The 15714-nt window shown below is 44.2% G+C and overlaps 2 protein-coding genes across 4 annotated transcripts; one reads left to right on the top strand and one right to left on the bottom strand.

Annotated features, from left to right (window-relative positions):
* The first annotated feature begins 440 nt into the window (after positions 1 to 440).
* On the top strand, positions 441 to 12133 carry asnsd1 (asparagine synthetase domain containing 1). Of its 2 annotated transcripts, none has more exons than XM_070552923.1 (6): positions 441 to 858; positions 1008 to 1061; positions 6449 to 7663; positions 7732 to 9165; positions 9290 to 9471; positions 11403 to 12133. In XM_070552923.1, exons 4-6 carry the CDS (start codon positions 7783 to 7785, stop codon positions 11647 to 11649), a joined length of 1812 nt encoding a protein of 603 aa, XP_070409024.1. In that variant the 5' UTR covers positions 441 to 858; positions 1008 to 1061; positions 6449 to 7663; positions 7732 to 7782; the 3' UTR covers positions 11650 to 12133. The 2 variants fall into 2 exon arrangements, with proteins under 2 accessions (XP_070409024.1, XP_015832799.3); XM_015977313.3 differs by having other exon boundaries at positions 7588 to 7663.
* On the bottom strand, positions 9660 to 15440 carry zgc:136439 (glucose-1-phosphate adenylyltransferase). 2 transcript variants are annotated; one of them, XM_054734323.2, is made up of 10 exons: positions 15125 to 15440; positions 13165 to 13254; positions 12960 to 13039; positions 12778 to 12893; positions 12615 to 12712; positions 12147 to 12215; positions 12009 to 12067; positions 11413 to 11924; positions 11022 to 11103; positions 9660 to 10917 (listed from the first exon to the last, which is right to left on the bottom strand). In XM_054734323.2, the coding sequence occupies exons 1-8, from the start codon at positions 15314 to 15316 to the stop codon at positions 11804 to 11806; spliced, it is 825 nt and encodes a 274-aa protein (XP_054590298.1). In that variant the 5' UTR covers positions 15317 to 15440; the 3' UTR covers positions 9660 to 10917; positions 11022 to 11103; positions 11413 to 11803. The 2 variants fall into 2 exon arrangements, with proteins under 2 accessions (XP_054590298.1, XP_015832800.1); XM_015977314.3 differs by having other exon boundaries at positions 9660 to 10941.
* Between the last annotated feature and the right edge of the window lie 274 nt (positions 15441 to 15714).

A 15714-nucleotide genomic window follows, 5' to 3' on the forward strand; every position in this document is an offset into this window, starting at 1 on the left:
TGCAATTTGAAAAAACTCCTATATAAATTATTATTTTTTGCACAAACATTCTTTAAACCCTTAGTCATCCAAGGTTGGTTTTCCCTTTTACCTGTAGATTTGATTAATTTGCAGTTATCATTATATGATTTCAACAGTATTTTCATAAAATACTGGATGTGTATGCAGCGTTGACATCACTGACGTATACCTCCTTCCAGTTTTGTTTATTAAGATCTTTGTTTAATGCCTCCATGGCTTTAACTGATTTATCTCTTCTGTAGTTCATGGTTATGTTTTGTTTGATGGAATGTTTGAAGACTGCGAAAATAGGTAGGTGGTCACTAATGTCCGTCATTAATATCCCTGTTTTCCTGACATCATCCTTATTGTTAGTGAATATATTATCAATGACTGTTGCAGTCCGAGATGTAATTCTGGTTGGCTTGTTTATCAATGGAAATGAACCTTTTTTATGTAATTAAATTTACTACATTCTACAATTATCACATTCAGTACTTGTTTGTTTTTAATTTAACCCGATTACGTTCAATGTCCATAACTAGAATAATTTATTTTCTTCTTTATTGCATAAGGTGCAATGTCACCACCACATTACCACAAAAGGGCAACGGTTGCCCCCTTTAGGGGGCAGTAACACCCCCCGCCCTTAGAGGGCAGTGTCACCAGAATCAGCTTCCGTTTTAATCCTCACACACACCTCACGCACAGCGGTCTAAACTGGTATTTCTCTGGCGTCAGTTTAAGAAAAAATTGGTAAAACTAGTTTTGTTGTTTTCGATCAAAATGTCTTCAAATACAAACAGCAGCGACAGTTTGAACGAACAATCTGCGTTAAAAGAGGAACTCAATCAAAAGGTTTGTCAAACATGTCTCCGGTTGCTAATGCTAAAGTGGCTAACAGATAGCCACATAGTCCACGTTTCTTTGTAATCTCATATCAACATTAAAATACGGTATACGATTTATTAATGAATTAATAAACTGCGTTATTTCCCGCTTCACAGATCAAAGAGCAGAAGGTTATCGTGGACGAGCTCTCAAATCTGAGGAAAAACAGGGTAAGAAGTCAGAAATGAGTTACTTAGATTTGTATTTTTAATGAACATTTATCGATTGTGAAGTAGTTGAATTGAAAGTGGAATTGGTTGACGCAGAAGCCCATTTATTCCATATTTATAACATCATCAAAATGAACAAAAAAACGGTAAAATGAAGATAAAGTAGGAAATAAAAAGGCGGTTGGGTTAAATAGAGCTTTATTATGCGACTTTAAACCTTTTAATTTAGAGATAAAATTATATGTTTCCATTTTGTTTTTGAACTCTTTTTTGTAGTTTTTAAAATTGTCAAAACAATCATTCTTTCTTCAAAAACCACCACAGAAAATAACAAACAGACCAAACAACGAAGAAAGAAAACAAAAACTAAACATTAGTTGTTACAAGATTGATGTGGGGGCAGCTAAATAATCCACATAGGTTCTTAAAGGGGTCCCAAGTTTTGTGGGGTTTGTTGATGGAGCCGTTTTGGGCACATCTGATTCCCAGTTTAACGATTTGCATAACGTCTCTGCTCCAGTGGTGTTGTGATGGAGGAGTGGAGTCCTTTCTGGGGGAACCCTGCCTTCATTTAAACAAAATCAAATATCTGGCTAGTAAAGAGGTAAAGCTGCCACCAAAGGAGTGGGTGAAACAATCAGAATTTTTACTGGTCCAAGAAGATCCAAATACCAAAACACCTGCAAAGTATTTGACATTTTCACAAATGTACAAATCACAAGCACCATTATTGATCAAACTGAACTATCTTCAGATTCAGATTTCTTTGGACTGAGGTTTATGTTTCATATAGGTGGTCTGATGGTGACAGAGTAGAAACATCTCTAGAACCTGAACCTTGGTCAGAGGGCAGGAGCGAGAACAGCCTGTGGTCCTGATGTTGTTGGACCAGGTCCTCTGCTGATGGCAGTCTGATCTCTGCCATTCTCAAAACTCTCCAGAGCCTTTCTGTCTGGGTCGCTGCTGCTCTCACGGCTCAGGGAGATGTTTGTTAGTCCGCACGCTGTGGTGCCACTGGAGAAGGTGGCGAGGACAGATGGGTTAGTGTGAGGCTTTATAGGGAGCCTAAAGCTTGGTTTATGCTTGACACATTCACTTTCCGCGCGGTGATGCGGCTCGCGGCTGGAACACGCTTCACAACTCGCAGCGTTTATGGTTCGTGCGGCTCGTCTCTGCGGTGAGCCAATATTCTCCCAAACTGAACGGGGCAGCATGGAGCTCTACAGCATGCATCCAACACTACACCATAGTAGAAGTAGAAATCACTGTTTACAACATGGCATTCCAGCATTTTTAACAGTGTCCTTGTCTTTTCCGACAGTGCGAGCTATTTCTCTCCAAGAATTATTAACAACATGTTGATCACGGTGATCTCTGAGAGCTGAATCATACAAATGTCTGTATTTACGAACCTCTGCCGTGCCGGTCCGCCATGTTTTTCTGCGTCCGACCGTCCGCGTGGTTAGAAATTTTCCGAGGTGCGCGTTGCGGAAATCTTGGGCCGTGCGGAGACGCGGTGGAGGGGCGTGGTTGTTAAAATGACGCAAAATGACGCAACTTTTCCGCGCGGAGCCGTGCGGACCTCGCGGACGCATCAAGCATAAACCAACCTTAAGTCTCCTCCCTTTCTGGTCTCTCGAAAGACGAAAAAAGGAATGAAAAGAGTTATTTTTCTAATCCACTTTGCCTTAGGGCCTGGATCACACTTACTGCAGTTTAAAGCCCCAGGGTGTGATATTTTTACCTGCTTACTATAAATCTTGTATTACCAGTTCACAAACTTGTCCTTTTCACTAATATTTATCACCAACATCAATTCTAAATATTTCTCTCAACTTGAAATTTGACATTTTTAAATACGTAAACTGTGGTTGAGGCTCCACGGTCATCCACTATCTTAAAATACAGTAGCTGTTGAGGGACATACGAGCTCCATGTTATGCTTTGGACTATGACTATAAGCCAATCCAAGTTTATTTATAAAGCGCATTCACAAGGCATTACAACCAAACAAGGCGCTGTACACTAAAAATGTAAGTTAATTAAACCGGCGTTATACAAACATGTCGAACACAGATAAAAGATAAAAAAGAAATACAACAAAATTCCCAAAAATAACAGCTAAAAATCAATAAGACACAGGGAGAATAAAAAATTAGACAAACATTTTAAAAAAGAACCTCAATAGTACGGAAGTCGATAATTGTGGAGTCCATTTTTAAACAGTGCAGATGTAAGTGAGGTTCATAATTATGTGGTATAAGCTAGGTTGAAGTAACCTGTAACCTGAAAGAACCAGCAGAGGGCAGCAGTGTGCCCTGGAAGCATGAAGTCTGCTAATTCAGCTAAGAAATAGAAAAGAATAGCTACACCGTTGCTGTACTTGTTAGTTTGAATAATAAACAATTAAATCAAAATACAGATAAAACACAAGGAAGCTGCATATGTTCAGACCTCCACCCGCTATTATCGGGACGCCAGCCTTTGATTAGTGTCTGACTCCCAAACTCACCTCAAGATGTTCATTCATCTTTTCCTAGTACCAGAACTCCCGATCCGGTCCCAACGTGTCCGTTCCAAAATCCTTCTACTCAAGTCTCCTCTCTTCCTGCAGCCTGCCGTCTCCCAACACACTCGCCCGCTAGCCAGTGGCTAGATCAGCGTTGTTTACCTTATCTCCACACCGCTTACTAACAGCGATGTAGTTCTCCACACGTTACAGAGATGACGCTCTTCTCTGACTCCTCAAACGTGACCTTTAGACATGCGTCTCCTTTGGCTGGTAATCGGTGGGAGTTTACGCGCAGCATACACAGCGTGTCCCCCCGCTCTAGCTATGGCCAACAAGCAGCTAGTGACATCCATCTCCACCATCCAGCCGTGAGCCACCATAAGCTGGTGGATAAGTCAGCACGGGTTACTTGATCCCCACAGCGTGTCCCCAGCTTGCCAACCCTCCTTCACCAGCTGTGGCTAACGAGCAGCCAGTGATCGCTCCATAGATTGTAGCGACAGCCAGTTGGTTCACACCGAGCGCACCATGATCCACGTGAAACAGGTGTTGTGGGAAATTATGTTCCCCTAAAATATTCAGTTTCTCCTAAGGCAGTCAAGAACACATATTTCCAAATCCACAGAACGTCTTGTCCATCATGAGGACTAAACTACCTCAAATAAAAGATGTTAAACTGATGAGATTACATCCTTTTACATAACTTTCTAAATGATAAATAAGCTTGCTGCAAAAGAGTGGTCAAGAATGTTTTTACTGTCTTTATTGTTTTTAGGAGGAAATATAGATAAAACTCACAAGCACAACATTATTACATTACATTACATCATTTTACCGTTAAAGTTGATCACAGATGTTGTGAAAACAGCCAGAAGTGCAATCTCCCGACACGAGGAGACAGAATATGTCAGGGGAACACAATTTCCCCACAACACCTGACCTCCCAGCTGACATCATCCCTCCCCCGTGTGTGAATCGTGACCGCTTCCAGATCTAACAGAACTAGCTTGCTTCCTTCAGGACTGGTAGGTTGATAAACAGTTATAATTATAAATGCTTCAAAGTGGTCGAGTTGCTAGTTTTAAGCTTTGTGTGGGTTAGGCTAGACTGGAAATCCATTATACACTCAAACTCATGAGTGAGCCACTGTAGCGGCAATACTTTCTCTGAACTGCACGGTGCTAAAGATTCGCATTTTTTCATCATGATTTCAATGGATTTCACACACGAGGCCCTTAAATGAAAAGTCATGTTGGGTGTTTCGACCACGCCAGTCACGTGCTTTGAGATTCATCAGCTTGTAAAAGTTTGTAATCAGCATGACTACAAATCAGAGATAGGTAATAATAATAATAATAATAATGCATTGAACTTATATAGCGCTTTTCTAGACACCCAAAGACGCTTTCACACACTCTCACATTCACACACTGCTAGTGATGGTAAGCTACTTGTAGCCACAGCCGCCCTGGGGAGGTCCGGCAGAGGCGAGGCTGCCATTTGGCGCTGCCGGCCCCTCTGACCACCACTAACACAGGCAAGTTGGGTGAAGTGTCTTGCCCAAGGACACAACAGCGGGATACCCCTGGCGGGAGCTGGAATCGAACCCATGAGGCAACCCGCTCTACCTCCTGAGTTACTGCTGCCCCAGCTGGGTACGTCGCATCAGAATTCCCCCCCCCCCCAGCGTAGTTGCTACTTACCACATGGTGACATATTTTTGGTGTTTCTTTCCTCCTGAAGGAAGGATTGAAAGTTTGCTGAACTTACAGCCATTGTCTCTGTTTTTCCTCGTGTCTGCTTCGATGACATCTCTGGTGAAGCTCATTTGTAGTCCTGGACTTATTTTCACACAAAACCTAAAATAGCGTTCCCCCCGTTGTAAAATAAGTGCTTTATTAGAACCAAAATATGTCTTTAAAATTCACAGACATCATGTGTGACATCCATGGCACAAAACAAGTGGAATTAGAACGTAGAGTTTTTAGCCCCGTTGGTTTGCATTCAGTTTTTCCTTCTTCTGGGGACCCGTGGTCCGGAAGTAGGTGGTCGCGATTTAGGCTCCCTATAGCCTCCGTAAGATGTGAAGGTGCCATTGTGCTTTTTAGCAATGAAGGTGTGCATGGCCCAGGGGCCTCATGTGTCAGCTGTACTTACAAACAGATCTGTGTGTGTGTGGTGAGTGGGAACTATTACATGCACTGTGTGGATTTCATCCTTTTGTACCTGTGCTGGAAATGTTCCTAACCATCAGAAAACTTCAGACCATGCGTAGGAACAGCATCTAATGGTAGAACAGGGGAACCGCACCATCGAAGAGCTCAGTCATCCACACACGTTCCTCATCCCTAAATTATTTTACCCAATAAATAATTATTTCTTGTGGAAAAACATCTGAGCACACACCCTGAGCCGACGGGAATCTACGCCGTAGAATGGATTTTGTGTTTTTTGTAATCACAATTTTTTTCTCCTCCATTTTTATGTTTTAAATCTTTTTAATTGATTAATATTATTTTTTAAATAATTTAATTATATTTTAGTCCTTGTGAAACGCCTTGTGGATTTGCTTTAGATGTGCTGGATAAAAGATTGTTTCCATGTCATTATTAAGGATCTGTCGAAGCTCTCTGGAGTAAACACGTTTCCGTGAGGCGCTGACAGCAGATCCGTCTGGAACGCTGTTGGGATCTGGGATCCTTTGTGGAGCTACAGACAAACCTCCCAAATCCGATTCCAGTTCATTTAAGGTCATCCTGTTTGTGTTTAAGGCGTTAAACTCAGGGGCACCTAAATACCTTTCTGACATCATCCACCAACATGCCCCGGTGCGTTCCCTTAGGTCACCTGACCAGAGACTATTAACTGTGCCCAGGTACAGCCTGAAGTCTTGTGGGAGTCGTGCCTTTTCAGCGCTCGGACCAAGTCTTTGGAACGAGCTGCCAGCTGACGTAAAGCAGGCCAAGTCATTGGAGACCTCTGAAAGCACATCTGTTCTCGTTGGCGTTTGGACACTGAAGTTGGGATTGCGTGTGCAGCATCACTGTGAATGTTTCTGGATCTGATTCTGGAAAAAGGACCGATATGGATTGCAAACTTGTACTCGGGATTTCTTAGATGTCTGTTTTATTGTTGTTGTTGGTGTTTGTTCGTTTTGGGCATGTGAAAGCGCTTTATAAATAAAGTTGATTAGATTTTCTATTTTACAACTACGAGAACCTCCTCTGCTCCCTGATCACACACACGTTGTCATGGTAACTAGAAGAGGCTGATCTCAGACATTTCCAAATAAAACAAAAGGATCCAGAACGACTCCTTAAATGTAAATGACAACCCATTACGTTATCAGATTAAAGTTCTGATGTATTCCTGACAGGAACCTCTCCTTTGTCCCGACCGCGTTTACAACCTCTGTAACTTGTTTGGTTCTTTTGCAGAAAGTGTCTCGATCTCGCAACTTATTATTTTTGATGGTTAATTGAGGGCGTTTCTGTGTGTAAATGACTGAGAAGGAGCACTTGTGTACACACAGGTGGGATTTATCAGCAGATTAGGGCAAAGGAACATGTGTACGAGGCCATCGCATGTTTGGAACATCAGGATTTTGACTCTAAATTTCCTTCATAGGAATGAATTTAGGACTTTTCCTACGAACGTTCGACACATGAGGCCTCTGGTCAGGTTTATTAGTAAAGTTATTTCCGTAGCTCCTTTTACCAAAAGGTTAAAAGCACGTCAGGTTTTTTATTCCAGTTTGGCTTTAATAGATCAGATGTCCGGAAAAGCAGCCGGTTAATTTCCCGTCGTTATTTGCTGGTGGATCTGATTGGCTCAGCTTAGATCACTCCTTGTTTACTGGAATGAGTGAAGTGTTTCTGCTCTTATAAAACTCCAGATTCAGATATAAACCTGAGCTGCAGCTATCCACTGCTGCGTGCATCACATCAGGATTTCTTTCCTAACCTTGTTTTGTGAAATAAGTTTAGTTTTGTCCGTTAATTTAATTTCCTTTAGAAAGTCTACATCCAGCAGAGGAACAGCAACATCTTCTTCCTGTCCGACCGAAGTCAGACTCTGAGTTCACGTAGAAGTAAGTCACCGTAACAAACCGCTGACCATGTAGAGCAAGAATGTAACGGGTCTGTTTCCTTTCTCCAGAGGAGCTGGATTATATGAAACAGGAAGTTCAGGAGCTGTAAGACATCAGCAATGTGCGGGATCTTCTGCCAGCTGAGTCTGACCGGAGCTCGATGTGAGCGGGACAAAACGCTGTGTGAATACCTGCAGAGAAGAGGACCCGACTCGAGCCGGGACATCACCATCACCGGGGCTCCTTCCAGCTACCACTGTTTATTTTCAGCCCATGTTCTCCACATGAGAGGCCACCTCACCACCCAGCCACTGCAGGACGATGTGGGAAATGTCCTGATGTGGAACGGAGAGATTTTTGGAGGTCTTCCGGTGATGCCCGAGGAGAACGACACTCTTGTTATCTGCCGGAAGTTGTCGTCGTGCACAGCTCCCTCAGAGATCCTCGCTGTCCTGTCTGCCGTCCAGGGCCCGTGGGGGTTTGTGTACTACCAGAAGGCAGGAGATTTCCTCTGGTTCGGCAGAGACTTCTTCGGACGGCGGAGCTTGTTGTGGAAGTTTGATGGAGAGACATTGACCCTGACTTCAGTTGCAGCTCAGATTCCTGCGCCTGATCGCTCTAATTGGACAGAAATCCCAGCAGCTGGTGTGTTTTGGGTCGATCTAAAGGAGGTTGAACGTACTGGCTCTGTGTGCTTTGAGATATTTCCTTGGGCAGGAACTCGTTTCACCTCTCCTACAAATGAAAACACATCTGTTCCCATTGGCTGCAGTGTTGTTCTAAACCAAGCTGGCCTTGAACTCCCCTCTCCTGTTTGCTCTTTGAATGTCTCACTTCCACATGAACCGAATGAAGCGGAGAAGCATCCAGACTCACATCCATCTGTCGGTGACCTGGTGGAGCTGCTGCGGAGCAGAGAGAACCCCGCTGAGGTCAACAGACTGATGGATGTCCTTAGTGAAGCGGTAAGGAGGCGAGTTCAGTGTCTTCCTCTCAGGCCACAAGACTCCTCCCCTGTTAGTGATGGTGCGAGTGTCGCCATCCTCTTCTCAGGAGGGATTGATTCAATGATTTTGGCCGCTTTAGCGGACCAGCACATTCCTTCTCATCAACCAATTGATCTTCTTAACGTCGCGTTTAGGCAGCAGGAACCAAAAAGGCAGAACGAGTCTGTAAAGAAACAGAAAAAGCACAAAAACAGAGATTCCAGGAATGACTGTGTCCCAGCGTTCAGCCACTTCGATGTTCCTGACCGGCTCACTGGACGAGCCGGGCTGAAGGAATTACAAGACCTGAATCCTGAAAGACGGTGGAACTTTGTTGAGATCAACGTAACACAAGAGGAGCTGCAACAGATGCGTCAGGCGCGCATTTGTCATTTAGTGCACCCGCTGGATACAGTTCTGGACGATAGCATCGGATGTGCGGTTTGGTTTGCAGCGAGAGGTCGAGGGGTCATCCCGGAGGTCGAGGGCCAGCGACCCTTCTCATCAGCAGCAAAGGTGAGACAAACTACCGCCTCCATAAGTGTAACTCGTCCTTTTATATTGACCTGAACCTGGAACATTCGGATTGTTTTACCACCAATGTGACACCCAGAATACGTTTTTCGTTTGATACCTGCAGGTAATTCTGACAGGACTAGGAGCCGACGAGCAGCTGGCAGGTTACTCCAGACACAGAGTTCGATTTAAAACATCAGGACACGAAGGACTGATCCAGGAACTGGCTATGGAGCTGAGCCGGATCTCCTCCAGGAACCTAGGCAGGGATGACAGAGTGATAGGAGACCACGGGAAGGAAGCCAGGTAGGAGCATGTTTTAATGTTTATCTACAGGGTGGACCATTTATATGGATACACCTTGATAAAATGGGAATGGTTGGTGATATTATAAATGTGAGGGGGCAAACTTTTCAAGATAGGCCATCTTGGATCCAACTTTTGTTTTTTCAATAGGAAAAAGGTCATGTGACACAAGAAAAACAATGGTGTGCTTGGTTTGAACGTAACTTTATTCTTTAACGAGATATTTACAAGTTTCTGGCCAATTAGAAAATGTGTTCAATGTGCTGCCCATTGTGTTGGATTGTCAGTGCCCACTCTTCACACACTGATGGGAACGCTGCAGGAGAAATGCCAGCACAGGCTTCCAGTAGCCGTAGTTTCAGATGTTACACATCTCGTGTCTTCAGATGACCCCAAACATGAGTAACCCTCAAATTCCACTACCTCCGCTCCGCTCCGGTCCGCCCCCGCCTTCCGCAGCCGCTCGCTTCCAAACTCAATTTTTACTGGTACCCGCTCTACAACGGCTCCGCTCCGGTGCGGAGACCTGAGGGGGCAAACAAGCATGCGCGGGACTTTCGAGATCTTGCGATACAGTCCGAGCAATAAACACGGAAGTTAGATCCAAACACCCGTTGTGTGAGAGAAGCATCGGCATGAGCTGTTTAATCTGCCCATCATTTGTGTTGAGACATCAGCAGTGTTTGGATCAACAAAGTGTGACTACTTTGATAGTAGAAATTGTATTTATGGCTTATTTTTGTGCATTTAAACTTCAGCCACCACTGATAGTTGTTAAAAGTTGTTAAACCTGTGCATATGAAACAAAAAACGCCTTTTGTTTATCGATTTATTGTGAAAAACGGAAGTTGTGCTTGCTCCTTCTCCTGTTGGGCAGTTGTGATTTCTGTCCATTTACTGCGGAGGTGCTCCGGCATCCGGCGAAAATAGGATCGATTCTATTTTTGCCGGAACAGAGGGCGCCGCACTGCCAGAGCACGGCCGCAGTAGTGGAATTGCTCTGATTGACTACAACGGGACCGATTTTGCTCCGGCGTACGTGCCGGAGCGGAGCGGAGGTAGTGGAATTTGGGGGTAAGGGGGTCAGATCAGGAGACCTTTGGGGCCATTCAACTGGCCCACGATGACCAATCCACTTTCCAAGAAACTGTTCATCTAGGAATGCTCGGACCGGACAGCCTTAATGTGGTGGTGCACCATCGGGCTGGAAAAACTCAAGGAACGTGCCAGCTTCAGTGCATAAAGAGGGAAACACTTCATCATGTAGCAACTTCAATTATCCAGTGGCCTTGAAGTTTCCATTGATGAAGAATGGCTTCACCATCTTTGTACCCCATACACCACGCCACGCCATCACTTGTTGTTCCAACAGTCTTGGAGGGATCTCAGAGACTGTTCCATACTTCATCCTAACTGAGATGCTCTGGTGGGACCCTCAGAGTCGACCTGAGCAGAAAATAAACCAGAACCCTGTGGAAATGTTTAAAGGTCAGAAGATAACTAAGCAGAACTTCTGTTGGTAGATGAGGTTCTGTTGGATCATCACTTACTGCTCTCCTCGACTCGTCTCTGAAGGAGGAGGTTTCTCCTTCATGCAGTAGGAATATTCCAGTATTCCATATTTTTGGGTTTCTGCAGAAAAACAAACAGTTAATCATTAACTGTAACAAAGTTTGATGGATTAATGAATCTCTGCACTGGTACGACAGAACCAGACAGCTGTCCTCACACTCCGTTTGCACATCAGAAGATCTCTTTTGGAGGGATCTATCCAATGTGGGTTAGTGTCAGACCAATAGCGGTGGTTTTATTAATATCCCCAACCATTCCCATTTTATTAGGGCATATCCATATAAATGGTCCACCCAATAGAGCTGGGTAGATCCATCTACCTGGTGTGTGGATTTACATAGATCCATGTCTGGCTGCAGGTTTCCTTACCTGGATGAGGATGTTGTGAGTCTCCTGAACTCTCTTCCTGTATGGGAGAAAGCAGATCTGTCACTTCCTCGAGGCGTTGGAGAGAAGCTCCTCCTGAGGCTGGTGGCAAGGCAGCTGGGGCTCTGCCAGTCGGCTGTCCTGCCTAAGAGGGCCATGCAGTTTGGCTCCCGGATCGCAAAGATGGAGGACGGCTGTGAAAAGGGCTCTGATAGATGCAGAAGACTCCTCACAGAATAGGTTATTTAATTAGAAAACATTCAGTTTTAATCATTTAGTCATCAACATGCACGTTACAGTAATCCTGTACGTGGTTTTGGGTTAAAGTTAAACAGTCAGTCAATGATTCAGACATGTTTGGATCCATGAATTGAGTATTTTACTGTTTTTTTTCCTAAACCATGTAAGACTCAACATCCTTGAGTTTCTCTCTGAAGTAAAGGTCACATTCGATGTACGAAGGCAAGTTTCCTACATCGAAACGCCCAGAAATCTGATGAATGTAAACTGGTTTCCTAACAGGAGAAAAGAAAATCTGTCTTTAGGAGAGAAGTTAATTAGTTATTCTCAGATGTTCTGAGAGTGAAACCAGAAGTTACCTTAGAATGAGCCACGACACAAAGTTTCCAGGAGCGTCTTTTTCTTCAATAGGAGCATCCTGTGGGGACAAGACCGTTCTGCTTAGATGTGACTTTTAGATTTGAAATAAACCACATTTCCCCAACTGTGTAACTCACCTTCTTTTCTTCGAGGAAAGCATCCAGCAGAGGAAGGCTTCTCTCAGAAAACACATAGAAACAAGGGCACTGGAACAGAAAGATCACTGGGCTAAGACCAACTAAAGACTGAGCTGTCAAAACTCACTTCGACCTGATTAACGAGGTTTCGGGTGTCAGAACATAATCATCTGGTTGCCAAGTCATAAACTAGAGTAACTAGAGCAGAACAAGACAATAACATGTCAATAATTAACAAAAACAAAAGGTAGAAGTAGGACAGAACCCAAGCAGTAGCTCATCTACAGAACACCTAAAACTCAGAACCATGGTTCTGCAGCGGTCCAGGCTCATCCCAACTGAGATGCTCTGGTGGGACCTGCAGAGACCTGAGCAGGAAATAAACCCTGGAGATAAAACAGGACCCTGTGGGAGATGTCCAAAGGTCAGAAGATAACCAAGCAGAACTTCTGTTGGATCATCACTTACTGCTCTCCTCGACTCCGTCTCTGAAGGAAGAGGCTTCTCCTTCATGCAGACGACACGAAGCTCCTCTTCTACTTCCAGTATTCCATATTTTTGGGTTTCTGCAGAAAAACAAACGGTTAATGATTAACTGGAACCAAGTCTGAGGGATTCATAAAAGTCTCACCTTCATCTCGGCACTGGTACGACAGAACCAGACAGCTGTCCTCACACTTTGTTTGCACATCACAAAATATCTTTTGGACTTCAGTTAGGCTGAAATCCTCCTTGAAGAGCGTGTCACTGGTAAAAAAGGACTTACGTCATCCGAGTACATGTGATGCTCAGAGGTTACCATCAGCAACTCACCCTCCAACAACAACCACATGGTCCTGGATGCTAAAGTGTTTGACGGCCAGCTGCAGGCAGGCGACGGCGCCGAGACGCTCCTGAGATGAACACAGGTTAAAGGTCAAACTCATCCTGACCCAAAATGTGGAAACACTAAAGGTCTCTCATGGAGGTTATTTACAGGCTGATCTGGAGAACTAGTGGAGGTCAAAGTTTTATTTACCTCATTGGTTTTTGTTTGGTCGCTGAGAATCTGAACGTTTGTAAAATCTGAGGCCCATTCTTCAAACGCCTCCAGGTAAAGAGCGTTGGTCTGTGGAGGAGAAACAGAATTTTTCTGCTCTTCCTAAAAAGAGCACCTCAGGTCTACAACTTCTACAGAACTCAGCAGCACGCGTCCTGATGAAGACCAGGAGGCGGGAGCACATCACTCCAGTTTCAGAATCACTGCATTGGCTTCCCGCATGTTTCAGGAAAACACTTAACGGATTTTAAGTGTCTTAACGGTCTTGGGCCTTCTTATCTTCCAGAACTGCTTATACCGTATGAACCCAGGTGGTCTCTGCGCTCCTCTGGCAGCCGTCTCCTTGTCTTCCCTAAAGTCAGGACACATTTCACGGCGAGGCGTCCTTCCAGGACTACAGTCCTCGCCTCTGGAACGAGCTGCCAGGAGACCTCAGGGCCGCAGAGAGCGTTCATGTTTTCAGAAACAGGCTCAAGACCTGTCTTTTTAGCTTAGCTTTTACTATCACTTAAAAAAATAATTAGGTTATTTTATGTATTCTTTCTTTATACGTGCAATTTTTAAACCGTTTTTTTTTTACCATAGATTTATGATCAACATTATTTTAATATCTATATAACTTTTTAAATTACATCTCTCATTGTAGCTCTTATTTTAATCTTAATTTAACCTTTTTCCAGTGCTTCCTCTGTGGGTGCCCTCTGCCCCGGGGGCGGTGGTCGGCTGTGGCAGCCTGGATGCTTTCCAGGTGTGCCTGGGTGGAGGTGGGGGTCCCTGCTCTGGGCGCTCTGTGTCGGTGCCTCGGCTGCTGCTGTCGGGGCGGACGGCTCCCCTGATGGCGTTTCCTTATCCTTATCTTAGCTGGTTTGGCTGATCTCACCCCTGCCACGTGAGGTCCACTTGGCAGGGGTGAGGTGGTGCTCACTCCTCACCCCTGCCACATGGACCCAAGGGATAAACCATCAACCCTGCTCAATGATCAACTTTCCTCACAGGGTCACACCCATTAGGACAGTGGGAGGGTTAAAAAACTGAGTGACAAACTTTTTATGTGATATGCTTGTCAGCCACTAGATGGTCCCATCGGATAAGAGAAGTACTCCGGAAAAAGACTTTAACATGTTTAATCTTCCTGATTAAATAAGGCACTTTCAGCGCAAACAACCTAAATGCCTTTACACACACCGGAAACTAACAGTTTATAAAGTAACCTAAACTCCATTTAGCGTTATTGTGTAGGAAAACAATGTTTACGAATGATGATAGTCAGCCTAGCAAGCCATCCTGTACATACATGTAATCATATCAGATGGTTGCATAGAGAAATATTTTGCTACTGTTGTTCTAGGTTGGTGTTTTCTACAAGAAGCAATGAGGCTGAAGTTTAGCAAATGGAGCAATTACACCCAAATCTTCTTTTACTCTGACCGTCTTTAATCTGCTCTAGCTCAAAAACTACAACAGCTGTACTGGATTATTCTAGACTAATAGCAGATTACAGAAAACATGATTTCAGTTTCTACGGGTGTAAACGGTCTTTTTGCCGTCCATCATGGCGAAGGGGGCGGTCACATGTGTGGCGAGACGTCACGTGCAAAGGTTGAAAAAGGGAGGAAAAAATTGGTGTAATTGCCCTTTAGCCAAAGCCCGAATCGGAAGCGAACTTCAGCCTCGTCTTCAGCAGTAATCCACCATTAACCTCAAACGCTCTGCAACATGTTCGGCTACATATTTACATAAAGAGTAAAACAATCAGCAGCTACCATACTCCACGTGTTTACTCACGTTTTTGACAAAAACTGATTGTAAGCTACTTTGGACAAACTTCGTTTAAGCGAACATTTTTTATGACGAACTTTGAAACCTACCAATTATAACGGTTCACGACTAAATAAACGTTCTAACAGAAGATAAATGCAACAGTCACTGCTGACCGTACCACCACATAGATGCGGTCCACAGAACCGGAGCGTGTCAGAGCCCGGACCCAGAGGGATATGAGAGCCGAGCGGCCCACGGGCAGCAGCGGCTTCGGTATCCCCGCCAGGTGAACAAACCTCCCGCTGCGGTCGGAGGCGACATCCCTCTGCAGTCTGGTTCCGTATCCGGCGGCGAGGATTACAGCTTTCATTTAAATTCAGATTATAAAAAAATTCAAAAACACCAGAGAAATCAGAAATCCACCAGCTGTTCCAACGTTGTTCTTCTTCTTTTGAGGCTCTCTGTTGGGTTCCATCCGCTAAAAGGCGCGTTACTGCCGCCTATTGGTTTCTAGACAAACTACAGTGCCTTCTACTGGGCTGTAGCGGAACCACGCTGCCCCCTACTGGACATTACATAAAACAAACTGTTTCCACCATGTTAATCTTGTTTAGATTAATAATTACTTTGTTTAAAGAAAACAGGCAGTCTTTCTTTGTTAAACAAGCAACTGATTAGATTGAAATGATCTAAATTTAGCTGATATGATTCCAGCTGAACACTAAATTTATTGTATAAAAGTTACTTGGGACATTTTGATGTTTTAAT

The sequence above is a fragment of the Nothobranchius furzeri genome, chromosome 7 (assembly GCF_043380555.1).
Source record: "Nothobranchius furzeri strain GRZ-AD chromosome 7, NfurGRZ-RIMD1, whole genome shotgun sequence".
Classification (NCBI taxonomy): Eukaryota; Metazoa; Chordata; class Actinopteri; order Cyprinodontiformes; family Nothobranchiidae; genus Nothobranchius; species Nothobranchius furzeri.